General features: G+C 51.5%; 2 protein-coding genes across 6 annotated transcripts in view; one reads left to right on the plus strand and one right to left on the minus strand.

Moving 5' to 3' along the window:
* Positions 1–501: 501 nt before the first annotated feature.
* On the minus strand, positions 502–12236 carry LOC137339920 (BLOC-2 complex member HPS6). Of its 4 annotated transcripts, none has more exons than XR_010966638.1 (3): positions 4335–5568; positions 2762–2930; positions 502–1774 (listed from the first exon to the last, which is right to left on the minus strand). XR_010966638.1 is itself a non-coding variant. In XM_068001997.1 (3 exons), the coding sequence occupies exon 1, from the start codon at positions 11726–11728 to the stop codon at positions 9233–9235; it is 2496 nt and encodes an 831-aa protein (XP_067858098.1). In that variant the 5' UTR covers positions 11729–12236; the 3' UTR covers positions 502–1774; positions 2762–2930; positions 9199–9232. The 4 variants fall into 4 exon arrangements, 2 of the variants coding, with proteins under 2 accessions (XP_067858098.1, XP_067858097.1); XR_010966637.1 differs by having other exon boundaries at positions 3612–5568; XM_068001997.1 differs by lacking the exon at positions 4335–5568 and adding an exon at positions 9199–12236.
* A 6815-nt stretch (positions 12237–19051) lies between these two features.
* Positions 19052–25081, plus strand: part of armh3 (armadillo like helical domain containing 3) — a 172504-nt gene continuing 166474 nt past the window's right edge. For both annotated transcript variants that reach the window (XM_068001998.1, XM_068001999.1), the window contains exon 1: positions 19052–19241. The gene's annotated coding sequence lies outside the window, so the exon portion shown is untranslated. The remainder of the gene's footprint in view (positions 19242–25081) is intronic.

Here is a 25081-nt window from a genome sequence, read left to right on the forward strand (position 1 = left end):
ACCCAGAGGGTGGTTGGAGTCTGGAACTCACTGTCTGAAAGGGTTGTGGAGGCAGGAACCCTCACAACATTCAAGAAGCATTTGGATGAGCACTTGAAATGCCATAGCATACAAGGCTACGGACCAAATGCTGGAATATGGGATTAGAGTAGACAGGGCTGATGGCCGGCGCGGACACGATGGGCCGAAGGGCCTCTATCCGTGCTGTATAACTCTATGACTTTCCAGGGTCGACTGGGCTTGGTTTGCTGTTGTCGTGTCCGGTGCCTGGTGGTCTGATGCTGGGTGGTCCGTCCGGTTTTATTCTTATTATGACTTTTTTTAAGCGAGATTTTACAACTGAGTGGCTTGCTAGGCCATTTCAGAATCAACCACATTGCTGTGGGTCTGGAGCCAGACCGGGTAAGGACGGTAGGTTTCCTTCCCTAAAGGACATTAGTGAACCAGATGGGTTTTTACGACAATCCGGTAGTTTTGTGGCCACCATTACTGATACTAGTATTTTAATTCCAGATTTTTATTTTAATTAATTGAATTTAAATTCCCCCGTGACGGGATTTGAACTCATGACGCCAGATTATTAGTCCAGGCCTCTAGATTACTGGTCCAGTAACATAACCACTATGCTACCGTACCCTAGATAATGATAACTATTTTGAAGAAGAGCAGGGTAGTTCTCCCCGGTGTCCTGGCCAAAATTTATCCCTTAACCAACATCACTAAAGTAGATTAGCTGGTCATTTATCTCACTGCTGTTTGTGGGATCCTGCTGTGCATAAATTGGCTGTCGCGTTTCCTACAACAGTTCAAAAGTACTTAATTGGCTCTAAAGGACTTTGGGGCGTCCTGAGGTGGTGAAAGGCGCGATCCAACACAGAATCAGAAATTTAAATAGATGTTTTTGCAATGAATATTCCTTTCTTGATGTTCTTATTTTTATATATGCTGTAAAATAAAGTCTTAATGTTTTACGAATTCAAAACAGAAAATACCACAAATACACAGCAGGTGTGTCAGCAGCTGATAAAAGACAGATTATCGGTTTGGGTCCCGACCCTCATGAACAGTTTCCACCCAAAAGATTAACGTGTTTTGTTTTAACAGATGCTGACACATCTGCTGCGGATTGCCAGTATTTTATGTTTGTCTTTTTCATTTTATATTTTTAAGTTTGAGGATTATTTGCTTTGATTAAACAAACTAATGCCTGTTATTGCACAATCCAGCAGCCAATCACCCGGCTCGCTACTACACCGTTTATCAAACTGTTGAGAACTGCAACTAAATCTGAATATTTTTAGAACTAATAATTAAATGGTGACAGTCAGTGATCGGTGGACCAGAACGGCTCGTCTCACTTCTTCACATTCCCGTGTCACTATCGTCACAGCGCTCGGTGACCCGCTGTGTTCTGTCCAAGTGCCAGTGCTGTGCTGGGAGGGATTTACTGAGAGTGGGGATTACGGGAGTGCTCCGACGTCATGTTGCACTCGTAGAAATTCTGTACATGGGCTTGTGGGTTTCTTGTTCAGTTAGTGTTGCAGGGATACATGATAACTTGTGTTAGTAAAGGTCGGGTTTGTGGATACTGTCCTTCTGAGCGGATGTTAAATTGCCTGTTTTGATGGTTCAGTGGGTGGTAAAGGCCACATGGTGCTCCTCAGAGAGCAGCGAGTTTGCTTGGTGTCCGGGTTGACGCTCCTCCCTCAGTCAAAACCAGGTAACTGTTTTGGGCAACAAAACGCTGGAAACACTCAGCAGGTCCCGGCAGAGTCTGTGGAGAGACAGACAGGCGAGTTAATGTGGAACCTTTGTCAAAACTGCAGGATATTACAGATGAACAGCATTCAAAAAAATAACAGGACAAAGGGAAGGGGGAGGGAAACACAGACAAGAGAAGAAACAATGACTGGTAAAATTCTTAATTGGAAAACGGGATGAGGCAGGTAGAAATGGAAGCACAAAAAAAATGGAATTTTCGAAGAAGAGTGGGGGAGTTCTCCCCGGTGTCCTGGACCAATATTTATCTCTCAAGCAACAGCACTAAAACATTATCTGGTTATTTATCTCGTATTTGACCTCTCACATTGAGAAAGAATCTGTCGAGTCAAATCCAAACCAATCCTAAAGTCTGCATATCTTTGAAAATTATGTGTTCAACTGTCTCAAGTTTGCTACTGGGGAGACACGACGATAAACCTTGCAACACTGCACTGGGATAGGCCCTATTTGTGGGATCTTGCTGTGTGCAAATTGGTGCCGTGTTTCCTACATTACAACAGTGACTACACTTCAAAAGTACTTCATTGGCTGTAGAGCGCTTTGGGACATCCTGAGGTCGTGAAAGATGCTGTATAAATGCAAGTTCTTTCTCTTTTCTTAAATATCTCTTTAAAATGCAGCTAAAGGAATCCTGCACCGGGCATATCCCAGTGCAGTGTTGCAAGGTTTATCGTCGTGTCTCCCCAGTAGCAAGCTTGAGGCAGACGAAAACATAATTTTCAAAGATATGCAGACTTTAGGATTGGTTTGGATTTGACTCGACAGATTCTTTTCCTATGTGAGAGGTCAAATATTCAAAATCCAGGATGTCCCTATAACTCTATTCCCGCATATAAAAGAAACTATTTTGTTTGACTCAAGGCAGTTGAGGGTTGGAAAATCTTCATCCAAATATTATTAAAATCAGTACGTCTGTCACTTCTTCCCCTACGTAAACAATCCCGATGGGGTTTTCAATGTTCTGCGTCTCCACACTGACCTGTTATGTGTGTAATTGTTGTGATGCCTGTAGGCGGTACTGCCAGTTTACTTTCCCAGTTTACTGGACTCGGTCCCGTTTAGATGGTCACAAAGTCCTGTTCCCCAATCCAAAACAATAACTGGGCCAGAAATCACACAGAACGGCGAGGCGACACTCACTGCAGCTCCTGCAAATTAACAAAAAATACTTACTGCCGGCTCTGTGGCGTCGAATTGCTTGAATTTAAAACTTTAAAAATAATGTGCGCTATCAACCCAGCCTCCGAGCAGCGTGAGTGGCCGCGCGGCCGGAAACGTCTGTGAGGAGAAAACACGGCCACAGATTCTGTCAGGAAGAGAAGAAAAGTTGGGGCTTTTTCAATGATTTTCCTGATCGCGTTGTGCGATGGCCCTTTAATCCGAAGCTGTCATATCGCCAGCGAACCACTGGGAACAAGCTCCGGATTTCCGCGTTTCACTGCGCGTGTGCGAACTTGCTCCGTCAATTCACCGCTAAAAACGGAGATCGCTGTTCACCTCCTCCGTTATTTCGGGACCAATTTCTGGCCCGTGGGTTTGCGCCTGCATGTAGTTGCAGCCTCAGGCCACCAGATGGTGGGTTGGAGCATCTCAAGTGGGAAACGGGAGACGGTTCAGTGGCAGAAGTGATATCAGTGAAAATATAATATATCTACGAGAGAGAGAGAGAGAGAGAGACACACACACATCACAGTACAGACATTCCCCACCCAGCCTGGGGGGAGAAAAAAAAAAATAGAAAAACCCAGGGCCAATTAGGGAAAAAACTCTGGAAAATTAATCTCCGACATCTTTAGGTAGTCGAACCTAATCCAGGAGGTCACACTAACCTTGGTTTATATTACAGGATATCTCCCACTTGTACGAGGGGATCTCCGCCCCAGCCAGAAACAGGTCCAGCTCTCGCTTGAAGGAATTCAGTGAATCAGCGTCCACCGTGTGAGCCGGCAGCCTGTTCCAGAGGCCCACTATTCTCTGGCAAAAGGAGAGCTGTCTAACATCGAACCTCGATCTGCCCTAACGTTACTTGTAAGTGTGACCCTTGGTCCTCCCCAACCGAATCAGTTGAAATAATTGGTCCATCTAAATACAATCTAGTTCATTACTTTATAGACTTCGATCAAATCGCCCGAGTCTAAACTTCCCTAAAGTACACAGACCCAGCTCTTTAAGCCTACCTAGGTAACTAAATGACCAGATAATGTGCTTTCTTTTTAGTGATGTTGTTTGAGGGATAAATATTGACCAGGACACCGGGGAGAACTCCCCCTGCACTTCTTTGAAAAAATGCTATGGGATCTTTTACATCCACCTGAGGGGGGCAGACAGGGCCTTGGTTTAATGTCTCATCTGAAAGACGGCACCTCCGACAGTGCAGCACCCCCTCAGTACTGCACTGGGAGTGTCGGCCTGGATTTTGTGCTCAAGTCTCTGGAGTGGGACTTGAACCCACGAACTTCTGACTCAAGAGTCGAGAGTGCTGCCCACTGAGGCACGGCTGACACCTTGATCTGGCCGATTGTCCAGGGTGACCTGGAGTGCTGTAGTCCTACCTGTTTCGGACGTTGTTTGACCGGGTCTGGTACACGGGAGTAACTGCAATCCAATCTTCCATCACCAGGTGTGCCATCTTGCTTACCTTCCCTCCTAAGGAGAATAGTCAATCTGGTTGGTGTTAAACTAACTAGACTTTGGCAACGGTGGACAATTGTGGTTTCCTATAATTTATCTTCTGTAGGAAGTTGGGGGGGCCGGGGGGCGGTGCAGAGTGAAGACCAATTACAGGTCAAGCATCAAGTTTTCCCAGAAATTACTACCAATACATGGAATCTACAGCACAGAAACAGGCCATTCGGCCCAACTGGTCTATGCTGGTGTTTATACTCCACCAGGGCCTCCTCCCACTCTAATTACCTCTGCCCACTATCCTTCCATTCCTTTCTCCCTCACGTATGCATCAAGCCTCCCCTTAAATGCATCAATCCTATCCACTTCCAGCACTCGACGTGGCAGAGAGTTCCACATTCTCAGCACCCTCCAGGAAGTATTCAAAGGGAGAATATTTATTTAATCCCCACCCCCCCATCCCAACATTCTCCGCCCCCCTCTACCAGAGGTAGACATGGTCACTTTTAAGATGGGGCGGAGTGAAGCTGTGAGATTGGGACCCGGGGTAGGGGCAGCTCGGTCTGCTGCTCGCTCTGCCCATCCTTCGCTGTCGAGTCCAAAGGGTCAATCTTCAAACTGATTAGACCAGTAAAAATCATGACTAGTTACCCAAGAGTATGGTTTCATATCACTACTCGAAATCAACTAACGTTTCATTAAAAAAATGGGGACTAGGTTTCAGTCAGTTAAAATAGTCTTTTCAACTGTGCCCCAGGTTTGAATCCAGTCCAGACTGATGGGACTGAAAATCTTCACTCTGTCTGCGGACTGTAACGAGCTCCATGTGAAATTAATTTGAGGAAATTCCAACCCAGTTCAAGAGGATCACGAGTCCAGAGCAGAATGTGCACAATTTGGCATTAATTATTATTAGTCATGCTCAGCAGATAGCTGGTGTTTTGGTACAACACAGGAGATTAACATACACTGATTGAGGACAGTGTATCTAACCCGTGCTGTAGCTGCCCTGGGAGTGTTTGATGGGACAGTGTAGAGGGAGCTTTACTCTGTATCTAACCCGTGCTGTAGCTGCCCTGGGAGTGTTTGATGGGACAGTGTAGAGGGAGCTTTACTCTGTATCTAACCCGTGCTGTACCTGCCCTGGGAGTGTTTGATGGGACAGTGTAGAGGGAGCTTTACTCTGTATCTAACCCGTGCTGTACCTGCCCTGGGAGTGTTTGATGGGACAGTGTAGAGGGAGTGTCACATCAGTACACATTTATCCAATCAGCTAGCAGGAAACTATGTTTGAAGTATAAAGACATAATTTCAAAAGTGAAGGCGGTGTCATCAAAACCAGTGTCACATTTTATTTGGAGACTGAGGAAAGCTTCTCCTGATCTGTACATTGGTATAACATCACAAACACTTACTTTAAATTATTTGCAGAAGCAGCAACAGCGATTGTACAAGCTGTAATGACTAGAACATACACACGACCAGGCTATCTGCGGTACAGTGATAACTGAACACTCCTCAGACGATCATCTCTCATCGGCTGAGTAACCACCCTCAAGACCCAAAAAGAAAAGAGTTGCAGGAATTAGTGTTCATTCAAGGTACTGAGGGCCACTGCTCCTTGCAGACATGCAGAAAACAACTGCTTAAATATTTAACTCACGTGCCGATCAAGGGGCTATAGACTTAACATAAACTAAGTCTAAGTGGAGAGCAGCCCCCACCCCCAGACACGGGCGAGCGTCCAATAACCCCCTGACCCACCATTTACATCTCCCCTCTCTCAGATGCTAATTCACCCTGTGTTGTGGCTCCAGTTAGACAGAACCTCCCAACACCGCCTCAAGTGGCCATCCTTCACCGCTGAGCCTAAAGAGAAGGGGCAAGCTATTCAACTTCTTAGGGCATCACACTTCTGTGGGTTATTGTCGCTGTGTGACAATCTTTCCTCCCGTCTCCAAACTAGAGAGTGGTTTGCCAGCGTTGTGGTACTGTATAGTGGCACCCAGACCAATGGTATAGAAACATTGGCGGTTACTATTGGTGAGGTTAGTGGGCACATGCTTAATACCTTTCAGTGACATTGCTGTCTGCTATCTCTGAACACGAGTGTTAACTCTTTGAATGGATTAACACCTGCACTGAAACAGCAAGAGGAATATCAGAGGAACGGGTGAAGCATCTGCTAATAGCACCAACAGTAATTTCCAGATTCACTAATCAGTCCGTTCCCAACACGTGTTTGCAGCCTTCCACGTGGCTGATGGAACGTACGGCCAGAGCGCAGGCAGCGGACTCGATCACAATGCCGCGTCTCTTCCACTTTAGCCTCCGTGGGCTGCTTTTAGACAGGCAGAAGAATCAGTCTAGGCGAACCCCCTTTCATCAAAGGCACGGGCTGTTGCTGAGCTAATGGGTTATCACCAAACAGTAACTCACGCAGTTCTTCACTCGCTCAGATAGCGAGTGTCGGCAGCTATTCCACTGCATGGTGCATCACAGCAGTCTCCGATCCCACCCTCACCCGACATCCAGACACACCTGCACTTTCACGGGGGGCGGGGGGACTCATTGACGAGGCGCAGCAACCCAAGCTGTTCTGTCCCCTCCTTAACCCAGGGGCACTGAGGCCAATTGTTGTCCCCCCCCCCCACCCCGCCGTGCTCAGTCGACTCGGCCTAGACCAGGGATCGAGCCTGGATCGTTCTGGTCGGCCCGGCCCAGTTACACGGGATCTTCCTTACCCACATCTGGTGATCGCAAGGCTCTTTATATTCTGCTTATCCCAACCTAACCCTCCTTCATTTAAAAAAGATAAAAACAGATTATAGAACTGGACAAGGATAAGCAGATTTTCAAAGATTCGAGTCTGAAGTTTGATATAAAAGAGCTGGAACTGTCTACAAATCTAGGAGAGACCAAGAACAGCGATTGTCCTTTAAACATGGATATAAACATTCTGTGGAACTTTGGGGAGCTGGAAAGAGTAAGAATTTCCTCTCTCATTTTCCACCTGACGGACTAAGTTCCGAGTTTGATTCACAGTTCGACGCTGACAGTTTGAGTGCTTTCTAAAAAAAAAATCAGATGCATTTCATCCCTGTTTTCTCGCAGGCAGGGACCCAGGAAGTACAGACGAGGCCTCGCAGGCAGGGACCCAGGAAGTACAGACGAGGGATCGCAGGCAGGGACCCAGGAAGTACAGACGAGGCCTCGCAGGCAGGGACCCAGGAAATACAGACAAGACCTCGCAGGCAGGGACCCAGGAAGTACAGACGAGGGATCGCAGGCAGGGACCCAGGAAGTACAGACGAGGCCTCGCAGGCAGGGACCCAGGAAGTACAGACGAGGCCTCGCAGGCAGGGACCCAGGAAATACAGACGAGACCTCGCAGGCAGGGACCCAGGAAGTACAGACGAGGGATCGCAGGCAGGGACCCAGGAAGTACAGACGAGGCCTCGCAGGCAGGGACCCAGGAAATACAGACGAGACCTCGCAGGCAGGGACCCAGGAAGTACAGACGAGACCTCGCAGGCAGGGTCCCAGCTCACTGGTGGGTGGGGGAACCGTGTCTCATTCAATTGTGAAAGACCCTGAGGTGATGATACATTCAGTCCTTTCCAAACAGTCCCATCTGCAAAGAGCACTTGGACACAAGGGGGAAGTACCTCTGATTACAGATCTATTGCAGGCGGCAACTGATGGTGATAAATGAGGAGTTTTACACGAGACCTAGGGATGGGCAATAAATGCCGGCCTTGCCAGCGATGCCCACATCCCATGAACGAATAAAAAAAAAGATTCTTCGTGCAGTACACGTACAGCCCCGGTGACAACGCCATGTGGGGGGTGTAACTGGGGAGGAAGTTTCACCTCAGTCTGTACCCTCTCTGAAGAACCCAGTCAGATGGGCACCGTGTCTGACGCTATATCCCACCAGCCAGCTCAGGTAAGGAGGACTGAGGCAGGTTACAAACGCACCAAGGGGGCGTCATTTTCTGAGTGCGCAGAGGGGCCGAGAAACCGACACGTAGCAGGACAATCGTCAGTAGCGTGCTCGCCCGCCACTGTCCGACACGCCATGGCCTTGGGCCAAGCTCCCTGCTGGCAACGAGCGTCTAGGTTTGGGATACCACATTGACCAAATCAAAGACATCACACCGCAAACTCGTCCTGTGCCAATAAAAAGGACAAGCTTAGTGAAAAAACACAAGTAAAATCAGCAGTAAACATAACGACATTCAGATAAATACGACTCATTTCTGCACATTGTTCAGATGGCTTGTTTTTAACGCTCGTTGCTCAGTCGCAAGGCCACCCGTTTCCCAACCATCTTCCAAACCCAATCTCTCATCGTACTACGAGCTAGCCCGATGAAAACCAGGACAAGCACAGCACGCCACTTGATTAAAACAGAATCTCGAGGTCGGTCCTTGTCTGAATGCGAGCGCTGGCAAAACTGCTTAATGACCTGCTTCAAAGGCGACGCGCACTGTCCAGTAAAATGGGGCAGGGTTGCTTACATGGTTACTGTCCACCCAGTACTGCCTGCGATGGGAAACTTGCCCACCTCTCACCTGCCTGCCATATTAGCAGTGAGACAGAATGTTTCAGGCAGAGCGAAGGGAGCTTCTAAATGTGATTGCTCTCACCACCACCTCCCCCCCAACTAAAGTTGGGCATCACCTCTGACCACCCCCTGCTCGTTGTAAAATTTGATATTTTTAAACAGAAACATAAACAATATAATCGGGGAGTTTCCGACTTGACCACAGTGCAAAAAGTGCAAACCTTTTTGTATTTCACAGTGTTTATACAGTAGTGTTCACAACGGCTCGTCTGTCTCAGTGCTGGGTTCAGGGTTCAGGGGGTCAGAGGTCCGGGTTTCCGAAAGGTTGGCCGCTTTCTTTTGCCTGGGCGGCGTGGGCGGAGGGAACACCAGCGTCTTTGACCCCGCGGCAGTTTCCGCGCTCCGCTGGTCTTCGCCCCGGAGCAGCACTTTGGCCAGCAGCGGGCGCAGGAGTCCGACGGTCAGCTGGCTCCCGTCGCTCGGGTACGGCCCGGGCTCGCAGGCCGAGGCGGGGACGGGGACGGCTCCCAGCGCGGCCTCCAGTATATCCGCGGCCGTAGCCTCCTCGGGGCACAGCTCCCAAATCTCCCGGAGGTACGGGTCCAGGGCTCGGTGCCGGGAGATCTCGACCAGCATGGCGGCAAACAGTTCCTTCTTCAGCAGAGGGCCCTGTCGGGAGAAAGTCTTGGCCGCCTCCAGCACCCTCTGCCACATCCGGAGGTCGATCAGGATGCGAACCGCTTGTATTATAGCGTTCGGCCTCTCGCTGCACAGCAAGAGCTCGATGGCCATTTCCGTCGGGTTTCCGGGGCAGGCGGCTCTGCCGTTGAGTGCCGGGGGCAGCACCGAGAGCGCTCTCTTGTACAGGGGGACGTTCTCCGGCCCCTCGGCGGCCCCGTAGCTCCGGGAAGCCGCCAGGTGCTGCTGGGTCAGCTTGACGAACTCTGGCAGCCACTCGGGGCGGAACCGGTAAAGCAGCCGGCAGATCAGCTCGAAGACGGCCACCGCTCCGTTGCCGGTCACCTGCTGGTCGGGGGGGAGGGCCGGGCTCAGCACCACCCTCCACAGGTCGGCCGTGGCCCTGGCCGAGAGCAGCCCGTCGCTCCTCGCCTGCAGGTGCAGCGTCTTTTTCACGGCCTTCCACGCCTCCCTCGGAAAGGTGTTGAAAATGGAATTCAAGTAGACCAAACCCTCCCGGTCGAGGTGGCTGCGGAGGAGCCTCGTTATCTCCTGCTCCGTTATGTCCTCGACGTGAGTGGAAAACTCGCTCTCCGATGCGTTTACGATGCGGGATTTGGCTTCCTCCAAGCTGGCGTAGCCTTGCATCTCACCGGCCATGATGTTGCGCAGTTTGGTGCTGGTCTCCTGGTTGAGGCGGCCGGACTTGCTGAGGTGGAGATGGTTCTGCAGGATGGAGCAGAGGGCGAGGGGCGCCTGGAAGGTGGCTTCGGTCTTCAGCCTCTCCACCGTCAGCCTGCTGCTGCTCAGGCTCCGCTTCTGGTAATACTTGCAGGCCTCCTCCAAGACCAGCCGCTCCAGCATCTCCTCGGGCCAGCCCGCCCCCCGGGGGCCGGGGCCGAGCCCCAGGGCGTAGACCCCGTCCTCCGTCACCAGCTCCACCTGGCCCGGCTCCCGGCGGGCGGCCAGAGCCAGGGGCCGGGCCTCCAGGGACGCCTCCTCCACCACCCTCCCCGTGCCGGAGTCGAAGAGGCGCAGCGTCCGGCCCAGGGCGCAGGCCAGGGCCCTGCCGCTCAGCTCCATGGTCAAGCCCTCGGCCGGGGGGCACTGGCTCAGCCGGCAGAGGAGCCGGACGCTGCCGTCGCTGCCCACCAGGCTGACCTCCCCGGGGGCCGCGGCCAGCAGGAGTCCGGCCGGAGAGGGGGAGGCCGCCCGGACGTCCAGCGGCCGGAGGGCGGCCAGGAGCCCGGCAGCGTCCAGCACCAGCCTCCTGAAGTCCGAGTCCCCGGGCCGCAGCCTCCTGGTGCCGAGGGGGCCCCGGGCCGGGCCGGTCAGGGTCAGGGTGTCGTCCAGGGGGCCCCAGACCAGGATGAACTTGGTCAGGTTACCGACCGGGGGCCCGGGGCCGGGCCTGGGGATCAGGTAGACGGCCTCCCCCGCTGCCACCACCCGGTAGGCCGGGCTGTTGTGCAGGAGGATCCGGACTCCCCCCAAACCCACCCCGCCCACCCCCGGGGTCAGGCTCCGGCAGCAGACGCAGTGCTGGGCGGCGGCGGCGGCGGCCGGGTGGCCCTCGGACGGCGGCCTCTCCTCGCACCAGGTGATGGAGCGGCCGTCCCAGGCGGCCGACACCACCCTGGCCCGGGGGCTGTTGCACAGCTCGGCGGCCTGCAGCAACTCCCAGCCGCCGGCCTCCCGGTAGCTCCAGAACTCGGCCCGGCCGCGGTCGGTGATGAGGGCGGTCAGGGTCGGGCCCGGGGCCGAGGCCGGGGTCGGGGTGCCCGGGCCCGGCCGCTCCCCCAACTCCAGCACCTCGAGCAGCCGCTCCGGGCTCAGGAAGCGCTTGTCGAGCGGGGCGGGCGCCGGGCCGCGGCCGGGGAGCGGGTCGAAGCTCAGCAGCCGGCGCTCCCGCGGCAGGTAGAGGTAGAGGTGGCGGAGGTCGGGGCTGCAGCGGACCCGGGCCCGGGACAGACCGGCCTCGGCCCCGGGCTCCGGCCGCAGGATCTCCCGCAGCTGCTGGTGCCGCGAGTAGTGGCTGAGATCCGAGACCCGGCGCAGCGGGGAGCGCCTCATGCTGCGGCCGGGCCCCGGGCCTCGGGCTCTGGGTCGGTCCGGGTCCCGATCCCCACTCTCTCGGTCGGACTAGGCCCCGATCCCCGGTCTTTCGGTCGGTCCAGGCCCCGATCCCCGCTCTCTCGGTCGGACTAGGCCCCGATCCCCGCTCTCTCGGTCGGACTAGGCCCCGATCCCCGCTCTCACGGTCGGTCCAGGCCCCGATCCCCGCTCTCTCGGTCGGTCCAGGCCCCGATCCCCGCTCTCTCGGTCGGTCCAGGCCCCGATCCCCGCTCTCACGGTCGGACTAGGCCCCGATCCCCGGTCTCTCGGTCGGACTAGGCCCCGATCCCCGCTCTCTCGGTCGGACTAGGCCCCGATCCCCGCTCTCTCGGTCGGACTAGGCCCCGATCCCCGCTCTCACGGTCGGACTAGGCCCCGATCCCCGCTCTCACGGTCGGACTAGGCCCCGATCCCCGCTCTCTCCTCAGCCGCTCCCGGGATCCGCCGCTCGCGCGCCAGCCAGCAGAGAGATTGAGCTTCCGGGTCAAAGCGCGCTGCATCAATAATTACCGTATGCAAATTATTAGCAAAATATGCACATTAATTATAATAATTACCGCCCGGACAGGAAACATGCATAATATCTGCATAATTATAGTGAGATGGTGAACATGCTTTGCATTTCCTGTTTATTTGTATACAGTAATTGCATAGAATAGAAACAGGCCATTCGGCCCATCAGGTCAATGCAAGAAATAAAAACAGAAAATGCTGGAAAATCTCAGCAGGTCGGGAGCCTCTGTGGAGAAAGAAACAGAGTCAATGTTTCAGACCTTCCGTCAGAACTGTACCTTCGTCAGGTCCGTGCCGGTGTCCATGCTCCACACGAGCCTCCTCCCTCCCTCCCTCCCTCCTTCATCTCACCCCACCAGCATTTCCTCCCGTCACTTTCTCCCTCGTGTGTTTATCGAGCTTCTCTTTAAAGTTACTTTGTCTCCGTATTTACCAGGGAGTTAAACAAGGTGGGCAGGACATTAGAAGAAGAGATCGAGAAAGATATTAAAACGTTTAGGGTCGGAAGGTGGGGGAGATAATTGATAAACTAACCAGACGTAAGGAGGATAAGACCTCTGGTCCGGGTGGTTTGCATCCACGAATGTTAAAAGCAGTTAGAGAGGAGATAGCAGAGGCACTGTTACATCTATATAAAAATTCATTAGAAAAGGGAATAGTGCCAGAGGACTGGTGGACAGCTAATGTGATTCCTATATTTAAAAAGGAAGATAGAACCAGTCCCGGGAACTATAGTCCAGTTAGCTTAACGTCGGTGGTAGGAAAGATAATGGAATCTTTACTCAAAGTTGTAACAGAAAAACATCTAAAAAATAAAAATATAATAAAGAATAGTCAGCACGGATTTCACAAGGGAAAGTCATGTTTGGCCAACCTTACTGAATTCTTTGAAGAAGTAAGAGAAAGGGTAGACAAGGGTAATGTAGTAGATGTAATATATTTGGATTTTCAAAAGGCCTTCGATAAGGTACAGCATTATAGACTCATGACTAAGGTCAGAGTATGTAGAGTCAGGGGACAGAATGGACAGCAAGCTGGCTACAAAACAGAAAACAGAGAGCAGGGGTTAAAGGTAGTTACTTAGACTGGCAAAAGGTGGGAAGTGGTGTTCCCCAGGGATCGGTGCTGGGACCACTCTTGTTCACCATTTACATCAACAATTTGGATTTGGGAATCGGAATTACAATTTCAAAATTTGCGGATGACACCAAATTAGGGGGTGTAGTTAATACAAAGGAAGGAGTCAAAATGCAAGAAGACATTAATAAACTTGCAGAATGGGCGTGTAATTGGCAAATGAGTTTCAGTATGGATAAGTGTGAGGTGGAGCATTTTGGTAGGAAGAATAAGGAGGCCACAAACTGCTTGGATAATAAGAGTCTAAATGGAGTAGAGGAGCAGAGGGATCTGGGGGTACAGATACACAAATCACTACAAGCAGCGACGCCATAAAAAAGGCAAATCAAGCACTGGGGTTCATTTCTAAAGGGTTAAAATTGAAAAGCAAAGAAGTTATGTTAAACTTGTATAGAACCTTGGTTAGACCACACTTGGAGTATTGTGACCCGTTCTGGTCTCCATATTATAAAAAGGATGTAGAGGCACTGGAGAAGGTGCAAAAAAGATTCACAAGGATGATACCAGAACTGAGAGGATATCCTTATCAGGAAAGTCTGAACAGGCTGGGGCTCTTTTCTCCAGAAAAGAAAAGACTGAGGGGTGACCTGACAGAGGTCTTATCTTTAAGATAATGAAAGGGTTTGATAAGGTAGACGTAGAGAAAATGTTTTCACTTGTGGGGGAGTCCAAAACTACAGATCATCAATATAAAATAGTTGCTAATAAACCCAATAAGGAATTCAGAAGAATTTTCTTTACTCAGAGTGTGGTTAGAATGTGGAACTCGCTACCACAAGGAGTAGTTGAGGTGAATTGTGTAGATGCATTTAAGGGGAAGCTAGCTAAACACACAAGGGAGAAAGGAATAGAAGGATATGCTGATAGGGTGAGATGATGTAGGGAGGGAGGAGGCTCGTGTGGAGCATAAACACCAGCACAGACCAGTTGGGCCGAATGGCCTGTTTCTGAGCTGTAGTTTTGATGTAACTCGATGTAAATGCATCTACGCTATTTGCCTCAACCACTCCATGTGGTAGCATGTTTTGACGCGTCAGGTGAACATTAAAGATCCCGTAATTCCATTCGAAGAAGTATAGAGAGTTCTCCTGTTGTCCCGAGCAACATTCCAAAACCTTCAACCAACACTGACAAAAAAAATTTAACTTGTTATTCATCTCGTTGCGAGATTTTTGTGAGATCTTGCTGTGTGCAAAATGGTTGCCATGCTTGCCTGCAGAACGAAAGTCACTCCACGTCAAAGTAATTCATTTTATGTGAAGAGCTTTGAGACATTTCTGAAAGGTGTGATAAGGTGCTTTTGAAATACAAAACTTTTACTTAAACGGACGGAAGGTGCCCCTTGTACGGTTCACACATTCCTCTGTTGGGTTTCACAAACGAATATTTGCAGAGTGGGAGCAGGTACTTTGTAATCATAATATGGATCTGCACACGTAATTCTCTGACCTCAGCAAACTTGATCAGTTTGTTCCTACAACCCACTCGAGAGGGTGGGAGAGCAACTGGGTCCATGCGACCACTTCCTAAACATAACTCCTGGAACTTCTGCAGCAACCAACCACGAAAAGGAAATGACTATAATCTGACCATTGTTTTATTAACTCTGGTTCAGCTAAATGTCCATTTCTTTCTGCCATTTCCGTTAAATTATGCCTTTTCTAACAGCATTTGAAGAGTAACTAACTCCCACAGTGAGGTTACTTCTCCTTTTACACAAATTATAATCTTTCATGGTGCATTAACCACAGCAACTTGCATTTATACAGTGCCTTTAACATAGTGAAACATCCCAAGGCGCTTCACAGGAGCGTAATCAGACTGACACCAAGCCACACGATAAGGACAGGTAACCAAACGCTTGGTTGTAAGGAGCGTCTTAAAGGAGGGGGGAAGAGAGAGAGAAGATGGAAAGGTTTAGGGAGGGAATTCCAGAACTGAGTGTTATAAGTGGATAGCCAGGTGGTGAAGGATGGAATCCTGGAGCCTGGTCTTCAGTTGTTTCCAAGACTTTATTCACAGAGATCTCCCTTACACACACACACACCCTAGACAAGCTCTCATATAAAAAGGATACAAGAGTCCCCAATTGACACACACCACCTGAATATAATTAACACTAAATGATATAAATCACATGATACATTAACACTTAGGGCTGAGGCAGCTGAAGGCACAGCCGCCAATGGTGGAACGATGAAAATTGGGAATGTGCAAGAGTTGGAGGAGCGCAGAGATCTCAGAGGGTTGAGTGCAGCTTCTACTTACCGGGAGGGGGGGTTCTGCCAGTCTCTTGCTTACAAACCTGACCCTGTTCAAATAAATCCGAGCCAGGGTCATTTGAATGTTTTCAGTGGGCGTCTGCACCATGTCTGTCACAGAATGGGTCACCTGGCTGTGCTTGGGGATGGACGAAATTTGCTGCAGCAGTTTGTCACAGTGTTACACCAGGCCCATGGGGTTCTGAGAGGCAGAACAAAAATGTTTAAAATAATCTGCTTGTTTCTTCTGCTGGCCATTGAATTTTTAAATGCCCCCTCCATCATGGTCCTAGCAATATTGCATGATATAGATATGGACGTGTCCGTGACACTGATCGCTGCTGAGGAAAATACATCATGTAACATACCTCCCTCATTTACCTGGCATTTATAATACACCAGCTTCAACTGAGGGTCCTGGAGACAGAAAATAGTGTGAACCTGAATGGGGAGGGGAAGAATTGTACCAGTGTTAAGTAGTGGGAGAAGGGTTGAATTGAGGGAGAAGAGGGATAATGTGAACTGGGAAGGTTGGTGGAGGAGAGTGTCTCTGTGAAAGGGTGGGGATTTGGATGGGTTTTTGTGAACTGGGTCTGGAAAGGGAAGAATGTCACTGTAAACTGGGGCAATGGGGGGGGGAGGATAACTGGTGAGTGACTCTTGAGGAAGTGATCGTTTGATTAGTTTGTTCATTAATGTATTAATTTTGAAGTATAAAAGTACATAAAATAAACCAGAATGCATCATTTTTAATTATTCCTGGGAGCATATCCTGAGACTCCCTCAAGGAATGGACCTCCAGTTCTCTGCCTTCAGCAATTAAATTCTTCAGGCCTTCCTGTACTTATGTTTTTTCTCCTTTTCAGAACAAGTGAACGAATGCTGTGCATGCCCACAGCTCATGGTACAAAGCCTGCATCACTACTTGTTTTCCTGTTATAGAATTATCACGTTAGCTAATACTGTAATCCATTCCCTCACCTCAGGTTCTGGCCCCTTTCATTTCAAATCTGCTGTCATCACCCCCCTCCTCAAAATATCCACCTTCGACTCCTCTGTTCTTGAAAACTATCGACCCCATCTCCAACCTCCCTTTCCTCGCAAGTCCTTGAACGTGTTCTCGCCTCCCAAATCCATGCCCGTCTTTTCTGTAACTCCATGTTTGAACCTCTCCAATCAGGTTTCTGCCTCTGCCACAGCACTGAAACGGCCCTTATCAAAGTCACAAATGACATCCTCTGTGACTGTGACCGTGGTAAACTATCCCTCCTCATCCTTCTCCACCTGTCTGCGGCCTTTGACACAGTTGACCACACCATCCTCCTCCAACACCTCTCCTCCGTCGTCCAGCTGTGAGGGACTGCACTCGCCTGGTTCCATTCTTATCTATCCAGTCGCAGCCAGAGAATCTCCTGCAATGGCTTCTCTTCCCACTCCTGCACCGTTACCTCTGGAGTCCCCCAAGGATCTATCCTTCACCCCCTCCTATTTCTCATCTACATGCTGCCCCTCGGTGACATTATAAGACATGACATCAGGTTCCACATGTACACTGACGACACCCAGCTCTACCTCACCACCACCTCTCCACTCTCTCTATTGTCAGACTGCTTGTCCGACATCCAATGCTGGAAGAGCTGCAATTTCCTCCAGTTAAACATTGGGAAGACCGAAGTCATCATCTTCGGCCCCCGCTACAAACTCCGTTCCCTAGCCACCAACTCCATCCCTCTCCTTGGTCATCGTCTGAGGCTGAACCAGGCCGTTCGCAATCTCGGTGTTCTATTTGACCCTGAGCTGGGCTTCCGACCCCATATCTGCTCCATCACAAAGACCGCCTACTTCCACCTCCATAACATCACTCATCTCCGCCCCTGCCTCAGCCCATCTGCTGCTGAAACCCTCATTCATGCCTTAGATACCTCCAGATTTGATTATTCCAATGCTCTCCTGGTCAGCCCCCTATCTTCCACTCTCCATAAACTTGAGCTCATCCAAAACTCTGCTGCCCGTATTCTAACTCGCACCAATTCCCATTCACCCATCACCCTTGTGCTCGTTGATCTACATTCCCTCCCGGTCCGGGAATGCCTCGATTTAAAAATTCTCATCTTCGTGTTCAAATCCTTCCGTGGCCTCACCCCTCCCTATCTCTGTAAACTCCTCCAGCCCTACAATCCTTAAAGATCTCTGCGTTCCTCCAATTCTGGCCTCTTGTACATCTCAATTTTCTTAGTCCCACCATTGGCGGCCGTGCCTTCAGCTGCCTAGACCATAAGATATTGAATTCCCTCCCTAAATCTCTCCGCCTCTCTCCCCTCTTTTAAAAAGCTCCTTAAAACCTACCTCTTTGACCGAGCTTTTGGTCCCCTGTCCTAATATCTCCTTATGTGGCTCGAAGTCAAATTTTGTTTGATAATCGCTCCTGTGAAGCGATTTGGGACGTTTTACTACATTAAAGGCGCTATATAAATGCAAGTTATTGTTGATTATACTCAGGGCTGTTTTCAGGTGCCAGGTTTTTGAAGCTATCGTTCAGATTTTGAGAGTTTCTCCTTAGTTTGGTATCAGATTGAACCCGGTCACGGCTCAGTCCTACACCAGTCTCTGTGACACTTCATCCCCTCAGCTAGCTGGGCCTCCATCTTCTGGTGGTTGCTATGGGACCAGTTGCTGTGCTCGGTGTGAGGTCTGTCCTGATCTCGGGCTGGAGCCAAACATCAGGTCAGCGAGTCAAAAATCACAAAACCAACCGAAAAGTTAATTTCACTTCAAAAAAAAGACGGAAAAAACCATTCAAGAATCCTGCCTCAGTCGGACCTCCCGACTAGTCCGCCAGTATCCCACAATCCCCGATGTTCCTCCCAGCCTGTCCGCCAGTATCCCACAATCCCCGGTGTTCCTCCCGACCAGTCCGCCAGTATCCCACAATCCCCGGTGTTCCTCCCAGCCTGTCCGCCAGTATCCCACAATCCCCGGTGTTCCTCCCAGCCTGTCCGCCAGTATCCCACAATCCCCGGTGTTCCTCCCGACCAGTCCGCCAGTATCCCACAATCCCCGGTGTTCCTCCCGACCAGTCCGCCAGGATCCCACAATCCCCGGTGTTCCTCCCGACCAGTTCGCCAGTATCTCGTTCATCGCACAAGCTCCCGTCGGCCCATTGAGCAGCCGTACCTGGAATTATGGGATGTTGGCAGGCTGCCGAGGAGAGGGAGTTTCTAGAATTGTGGGATACGGGGGGGAACTAAATGGCGGGGATTGTGGGATACTGGCAGACTGACGATGTACTAGGGGATTGTGGGATACTGGCAGACCGAGGTTTGACGATGTACTAGGGGATTGTGGGATACTGGCAGACCGAGGTTTGACGATGTACTAGGGGATTGTGGGATACTGGAGGAGCGCCAACGATTGTGGGAAACGGGAGGAGAGTGCTTGGCAGAGTGCCCGGCATTGTGGGATACTGGAGGAGAGTGGCGGCCTGTGGTTGGAAGAGTGGCAGGTTGACGGTGGGAGTGTGTGAGCCGAGGCCGGGTTGGTGACTGGAATGGGTGTGACAGGTAAGATCCCGGGAGCAGGGGACGGGAGGAGACTCTCTCCCACCTCGGGGGGTGGGGATGGCGGATGAGCGAATGGCATCGGCTCCTCAGCCTGGCAGGCTGCAATGAGGAGCGGTTGGGATGAGCAGGAAAGGCCGAGGATTGGGGATCACTGCAGGCCGCGGCCAACGACAGCAGACAATGAGATTCGGTATTCAACTCACCCATTCGTAAAACAATTTCAGTGAAGGATTTACAGCCCGCGCAGAGGTTTTAATTACCAAATAACTATCTAAATCATTCAAATATTGAAGGACACATTGTCAATAATAACAAATAATAACAACCCCCTCCCCCCCTCACTCACCCCCCTCCCCCCCTCACTCACCCCCTCCCCCCCTCACTCACCCCCCCCCCCCTTCACCCCCTCCCCCCCTCATTCACCCCCTCCCCCCCTCACTAACCCCCTCCCCCCCTCACTAACCCCCTCCCTCCCCCCCTCACTAACCCCCTCCCTCCCCCCCTCACTAACCCCCTCCCTCCCCCCCTCACTAACCCCCTCCCTCCCCCCCTCACTAACCCCCTCCCTCCCCCCCTCACTAACCCCCTCCCTCCCCCCCTCACTAACCCCCTCCCTCCCCCCCCTCACTAACCCCCTCCCTCCCCCCCCTCACTAACCCCCTCCCTCCCCCCCTCACTAACCCCCCCCCCTCCCCAACCCCCTCCCTCCCTCCCTCCCCCCCTCCCTCACTAACCCCCTCCCTCCCTCCCTCCCTCCCCCCCTCCCCCACTAACTCCCTCCCCCCCTCCCTCCCCCCTCCCTCCCCCCCTCCCTCCCCCCCTCCCTCCCTCCCTCCCCCCCTCCCCCCCTCCCTCCCCCCCTCCCTCCCCCCCTCCCTCCCCCCCTCCCCCCCTCCCTCCCCCCCTCCCTCCCCCCCTCCCCCCCTCCCTCCCCCCCCTCCCTCCCCCCCTCACTAACCCCCCTCCCTCACTAACCCCCTCCCCCCCTCACTAACCCCCTCCCCCCCCTCACTAACCCCCTCCCCCCCCTCACTAACCCCCTCCCCCCCCTCACTAACCCCCTCCCCCCCCTCACTAACCCCCTCCCCCCCCTCACTAACCCCCTCCCCCCCCCTCACTAACCCCCTCCCCCCCCTCACTAACCCCCTCCCCCCCCTCACTAACCCCCTCCCCCCCCTCACTAACCCCCTCCCCCCCCTCACTAACCCCCTCCCCCCACTAACCCCCTCCCCCCCCCCCTCACTAACCCCCTCCCCCCCCCTCACTAACCCCCTCCCCCCCCCCCTCACTAACCCCCTCCCCCCCCCTCACTAACCCCCTCCCCCCCCCCCTCACTAACCCCCTCCCCCCCCCTCACTAACCCCCTCCCCCCCCCCTCACTAACCCCCTCCCCCCCCCTCACTAACCCCCTCCCCCCCCCCTCACTAACCCCCTCCCCCCCCCTCACTAACCCCCTCCCCCCCCCCCCTCACTAACCCCCTCCCCCCCCCCTCACTAACCCCCTCCCCCCCCCCCCTCACTAACCCCCTCCCCCCCCCCCTCACTAACCCCCTCCCCCCCCCCTCACTAACCCCCTCCCCCCCCCCCCTCACTAACCCCCTCCCCCCCCCCCCCCTCCCCTCCCCTCACTAACCCTCTAATCGCTAACGACACCCCCTCATAAGAACATATGAAATAGGAACTGGAGTAGGCCATTCGGCCCCTTGAGCCTGCTCTGCTATTCAATAAGATCATGGCTGATCTTCAACCTCAACTCCACTTTCCCGCCTGATTCCCATATCCCTTGATTCCCATCGAGTCCAAAAATGTATCCATCTCAGCCTTGAATATACTCAACGACTGAGCATCCCCAGCCCTCTGGGGTAGAGAATTCCAAAGATTCACAACCCTCTGAGTGAAGAAATTCCCCCTCATCTCAGTCCAAAATGGTCGACCCCTTATCCTGTGACTATGTCCCCTAGTTCTGGACTCTCCAGCCAGGGGAAACAGCCTCTCAGCATCTACCCTGTCAAGCCCCCTCAGAATCGTATATGTTTCAATGAGATCACCTCTCATTCTTCTAAACTCCAGAGAGTATAGGCCCATTCTACTCAACCTCTCCTCACAGGACAATCCTCTCATCCCAGGAATTAATCTAGTGAACCTTTGTTGCACTGCCTCTAAGGCAAGTATATCCTTCCTTAGATAAGGAGACCAAAACTGTACTCAGTACTCCAGGTGAGGTCTCACCAAAGCCCTGTACAATTGTCGTAAGACTTCCTTACTCTTGTACTCCAACCCCCTTGCAATAAAGGCCAACATGCCATTCGCCTTCCTAATTGCTTGCTGTACCTACATGCTAACTTTTTGTGTTTCTTGTATGAGGACACCCAAATCTCTCTCAACACCAACATTTAATCATTTCTTACCATTTAAAAGATATTCTGTTTTTCTATTCTTCCTACTAAAGTGAATAACCTCACATTTCCCCACACTATACTCCATCTGCCACCTTTTTGCCCATTCACTTAACCTGTCCATATCCCTTTGCAGACTCTTTGTGTCCTCCTTGCAGCTTACTTTCCCACCTAGCTTTGTATCATCAGCAAACTTGGATACATTACACTCGATCCCTTCATCCAAGTCATTAATATAGATTGTAAATAGCTGAGGCCCAATCACTAACCCTGACCCTTGCAGCACCCCACTAGTTACAGCCTGCCAACCTGAAAGTGACCTGTTTATCCCTACCCTCTGTTTTCCAATCCTCTTTCCATGCTAATATATTACCCCCAATCGCATGAGCCCTTACCTTGAGTAACAACCTTTTATGTGGCACCTTATCGAATGCCTTTTGAAAATCTAAATATACGACATCCACTGGTTCCCCTTTATCTACCCAGTTAGTTACAACCTCAAAGAACTCTAATAAATTTGTCAAACATGATTTCCCTTTCATAAAACCATGTTGACTGCCTAATCATATTATGATTTTCTAAGTGTCCTGTTACCACTTCCTTAATAATGGATTCCGGCATTTTCCCGACGACTGATGTTAGGCTAACTGGCCTGTAGTTCCTTGTTTTCTCTCTCTCTCCTTTCTTGAACAGCGGGGTTACATTTTCTACCTCCCAATCCGCTGAGACCGTTCTAGAATCTAGGGAATTTTGGAAGATCACAACCAATGCATCCACTACCTCTGCAGCCACCTCTTTTAGAACCCTCGGAAGTAGGGCATTGGGTCCAGGGGATTTAATCGGCTTTTAGTCCCATTAGTTTCTCCAGTACTTTTTCTCTACTGATATGAATTGCTTTAAGTTCCTCACTCATTAGCCCCTTGGTTCCCCACTATTTCTGGTATGCTTTTTGTGTCTTGTACTGTGAAGACAGATGCAAAATATTTGTTTAATCTCTCTGCCATTTCCTTATTCTCCATTATAATTTCTCCTGTCTCAGCCTCTAGGGGACCAATGTTTACTTTTGCTTCTCTCTTCCTTTTTACATACTTGGAGAAGTTCTTACAATCCGTTTTTATATTTCTTGCTAGTTTACTTTCATTCTATTTTCTCCCTTTTTATCAATTTAATCGCGAATGACTAACCCCCTAACCTTAAATCATGCGGTTTCAATAGTCACTCCGAATATTAAATTACACTTTGAAACCAGCTGCAGCATCTCTGGACGTTATTGGGGAGGGGGGAGGGGGAAGGTGTGAGGGGGGAGGGGGAAGGTGTGAGGGGGGAGGGGGAAGGTGTGAGGGGGGAGGGGGAAGGTGTGAGGGGGGAGGGGGAAGGTGTGAGGGGGGAGGGGGAAGGTGTGAGGGGGGAGGGGGAAGGTGTGAGGGGGGAGGGGGAAGGTGTGAGGGGGGAGGGGGAAGGTGTGAGGGGGGAGGGGGAAGGTGGGTGGGGGAGGGGGAAGGTGGGAGGGGGAGGGATAGCTGCATGACACAGCAACAGACTGTCCTACCGCGTCACCTGCCACAATTATTACTCCACGGAACTGCAGAACCCCCCAAAAATGGACGGAAGTCCTCTGGAAAAATAGTCCCAGAGGAAATTAGAACACGCATATCCAAAGGGCCACAGCTTTCATGGGATAATGTGGGCATACTGCACACGTGCACTGAGTTAGCTGTTCTCAGCCACGGCGGTGATTGGGTTGCTGTACATGGATCCAGGGATCTTGCCCGAGTGGCCATTCGTCATGTGTCAGTTCGATCCTGTTAACACAAGAACCTTTCATCAGGGGCCACTGCTTAGCGATCAGAAGTGGAACCCACGACCGATGTGCCCCCCACCCTCACCACCGAAGTCTGAAAGATCTTATGTGCTATTGTAGAATCATACAGCGTAGGACGAGGCTACTTGGCCCATCCTATCTGTGTCGGCTCTTTGAAAGACCTGTCCAGTTAGTCCCAGCACAGCCGTTGGAGGAGCTAAATCAGGTTTATAGTCAGAATCAGTTCAGGTTCTGTTAGAAGCTTGGTTTCAGCCTTGATCCAGATGTGGCCACATGAGCTGAATGCTACAGGGGAGTTGAGAGTAGTTGCCTTTGACATCAACATAATATTTGACTGAGAATGGCACCACGTGTCCCTCGCAAGACCAAAGTCAATGGGGGTCAAGGGGATAAAACTTCCAGTAACTGGAGTCACGCCTGACACAGAGGAAACTGGCTGTGGCTGTTGGAGGCTGGTCATCACTGCAGGAGTTCCTCAGAGAAGCAGCTTCTTCGATGATCTTTCCTCTGTCATAAGATCAGGAGTGGGGCTGTTCAGTAACATTCAGAACTCCTCTGATAATGGACTAGCCAATGCCAGCGTACAGCAGGACCTGGATAACATCCAGATTTGGGCTGGCAAGTGCCAGTAATGACCATCTCCAACAAGAGAAAGCTCAGCCACCTCTCCTTGACCTTTGATGGCATCACCATCGTCCAGTTATCCATGATCCACATCCTGGGGGAACCATCATTGACCAGAAACAGAACTGGACCGGCCATATCAGCACTGTGGCTACAAGATCAGGGCAGAGGCTGGGTATTCTGCGATGAGTGACTCACCTCCTGATTCCTCAAAGCCTCTCTATCATCTACAAGGCACAAGTCAGGAGTGTGATTAAATACTCTCCGCTGGCCTGGATGGGGGCAGCTGCAACAACACTCGAGAAGCTCGACACCATCCAGGGTAGAGCAATTCATAGAATCATAGAAGTTTACAACATGGAAACAGGCCCTTCGGCCCAACATGTCCATGTCGCCCAGTTTATACCACTAAGCTAGTCCCAGTTGCCTGCACTTGGCCCATATCCCTCTATACCCATCTTACCCATGTAACTGTCCAAATGCTTTTTAAAAGACAAAATTGTACCCGCCTCTACTACTGCCTCTGGCAGCTCGTTCCAGACACTCACCACCCTTTGAGTGAAAAAATTGCCCCTCTGGACCCCTTTGTATCTCTCCCCTCTCACCTTAAATCTATGCCCCCTCGTCATAGACTCCCCCACCTGCCACTGCACTCAATATCCACCCCTTATGTCACTGGCACACTGGCTGCAGTATGTACAAACTACAGAGTGCACTGCAGCGTCTCAGCAAGGTTACTTCAGCAGCACCTCTTACACATGGAACGTCTCCCACCGAGAAGGGCACGAGCGACAATGTTCTGGGAGCACCGTCCCCTCCAAATCACACACCATCCTGACTTGGAGATATATCGGCCGTTCCTTCATCGTCGCTGGGTCAGAATCCTGGAACTCCCCACCTAAAACCTTCATGGGAGCACCTTCACCACACGGACTGCAGCGGTCGAAGAAGGCGGCCCACCACCACCACCTCAAGGCAACTGGAAACGGGCAATAAAA

This window comes from Heptranchias perlo, chromosome 21, assembly GCF_035084215.1.
Source record: "Heptranchias perlo isolate sHepPer1 chromosome 21, sHepPer1.hap1, whole genome shotgun sequence".
NCBI classification, from domain to species: Eukaryota; Metazoa; Chordata; class Chondrichthyes; order Hexanchiformes; family Hexanchidae; genus Heptranchias; species Heptranchias perlo.

Excerpts from the sequence above, each read along its gene's own strand:
- LOC137339920 (XM_068001997.1), bottom strand. The coding sequence starts at position 11,728 with ATGAGGCGCTCCCCGCTGCGCCGGGTCTCGGATCTCAGCCACTACTCG.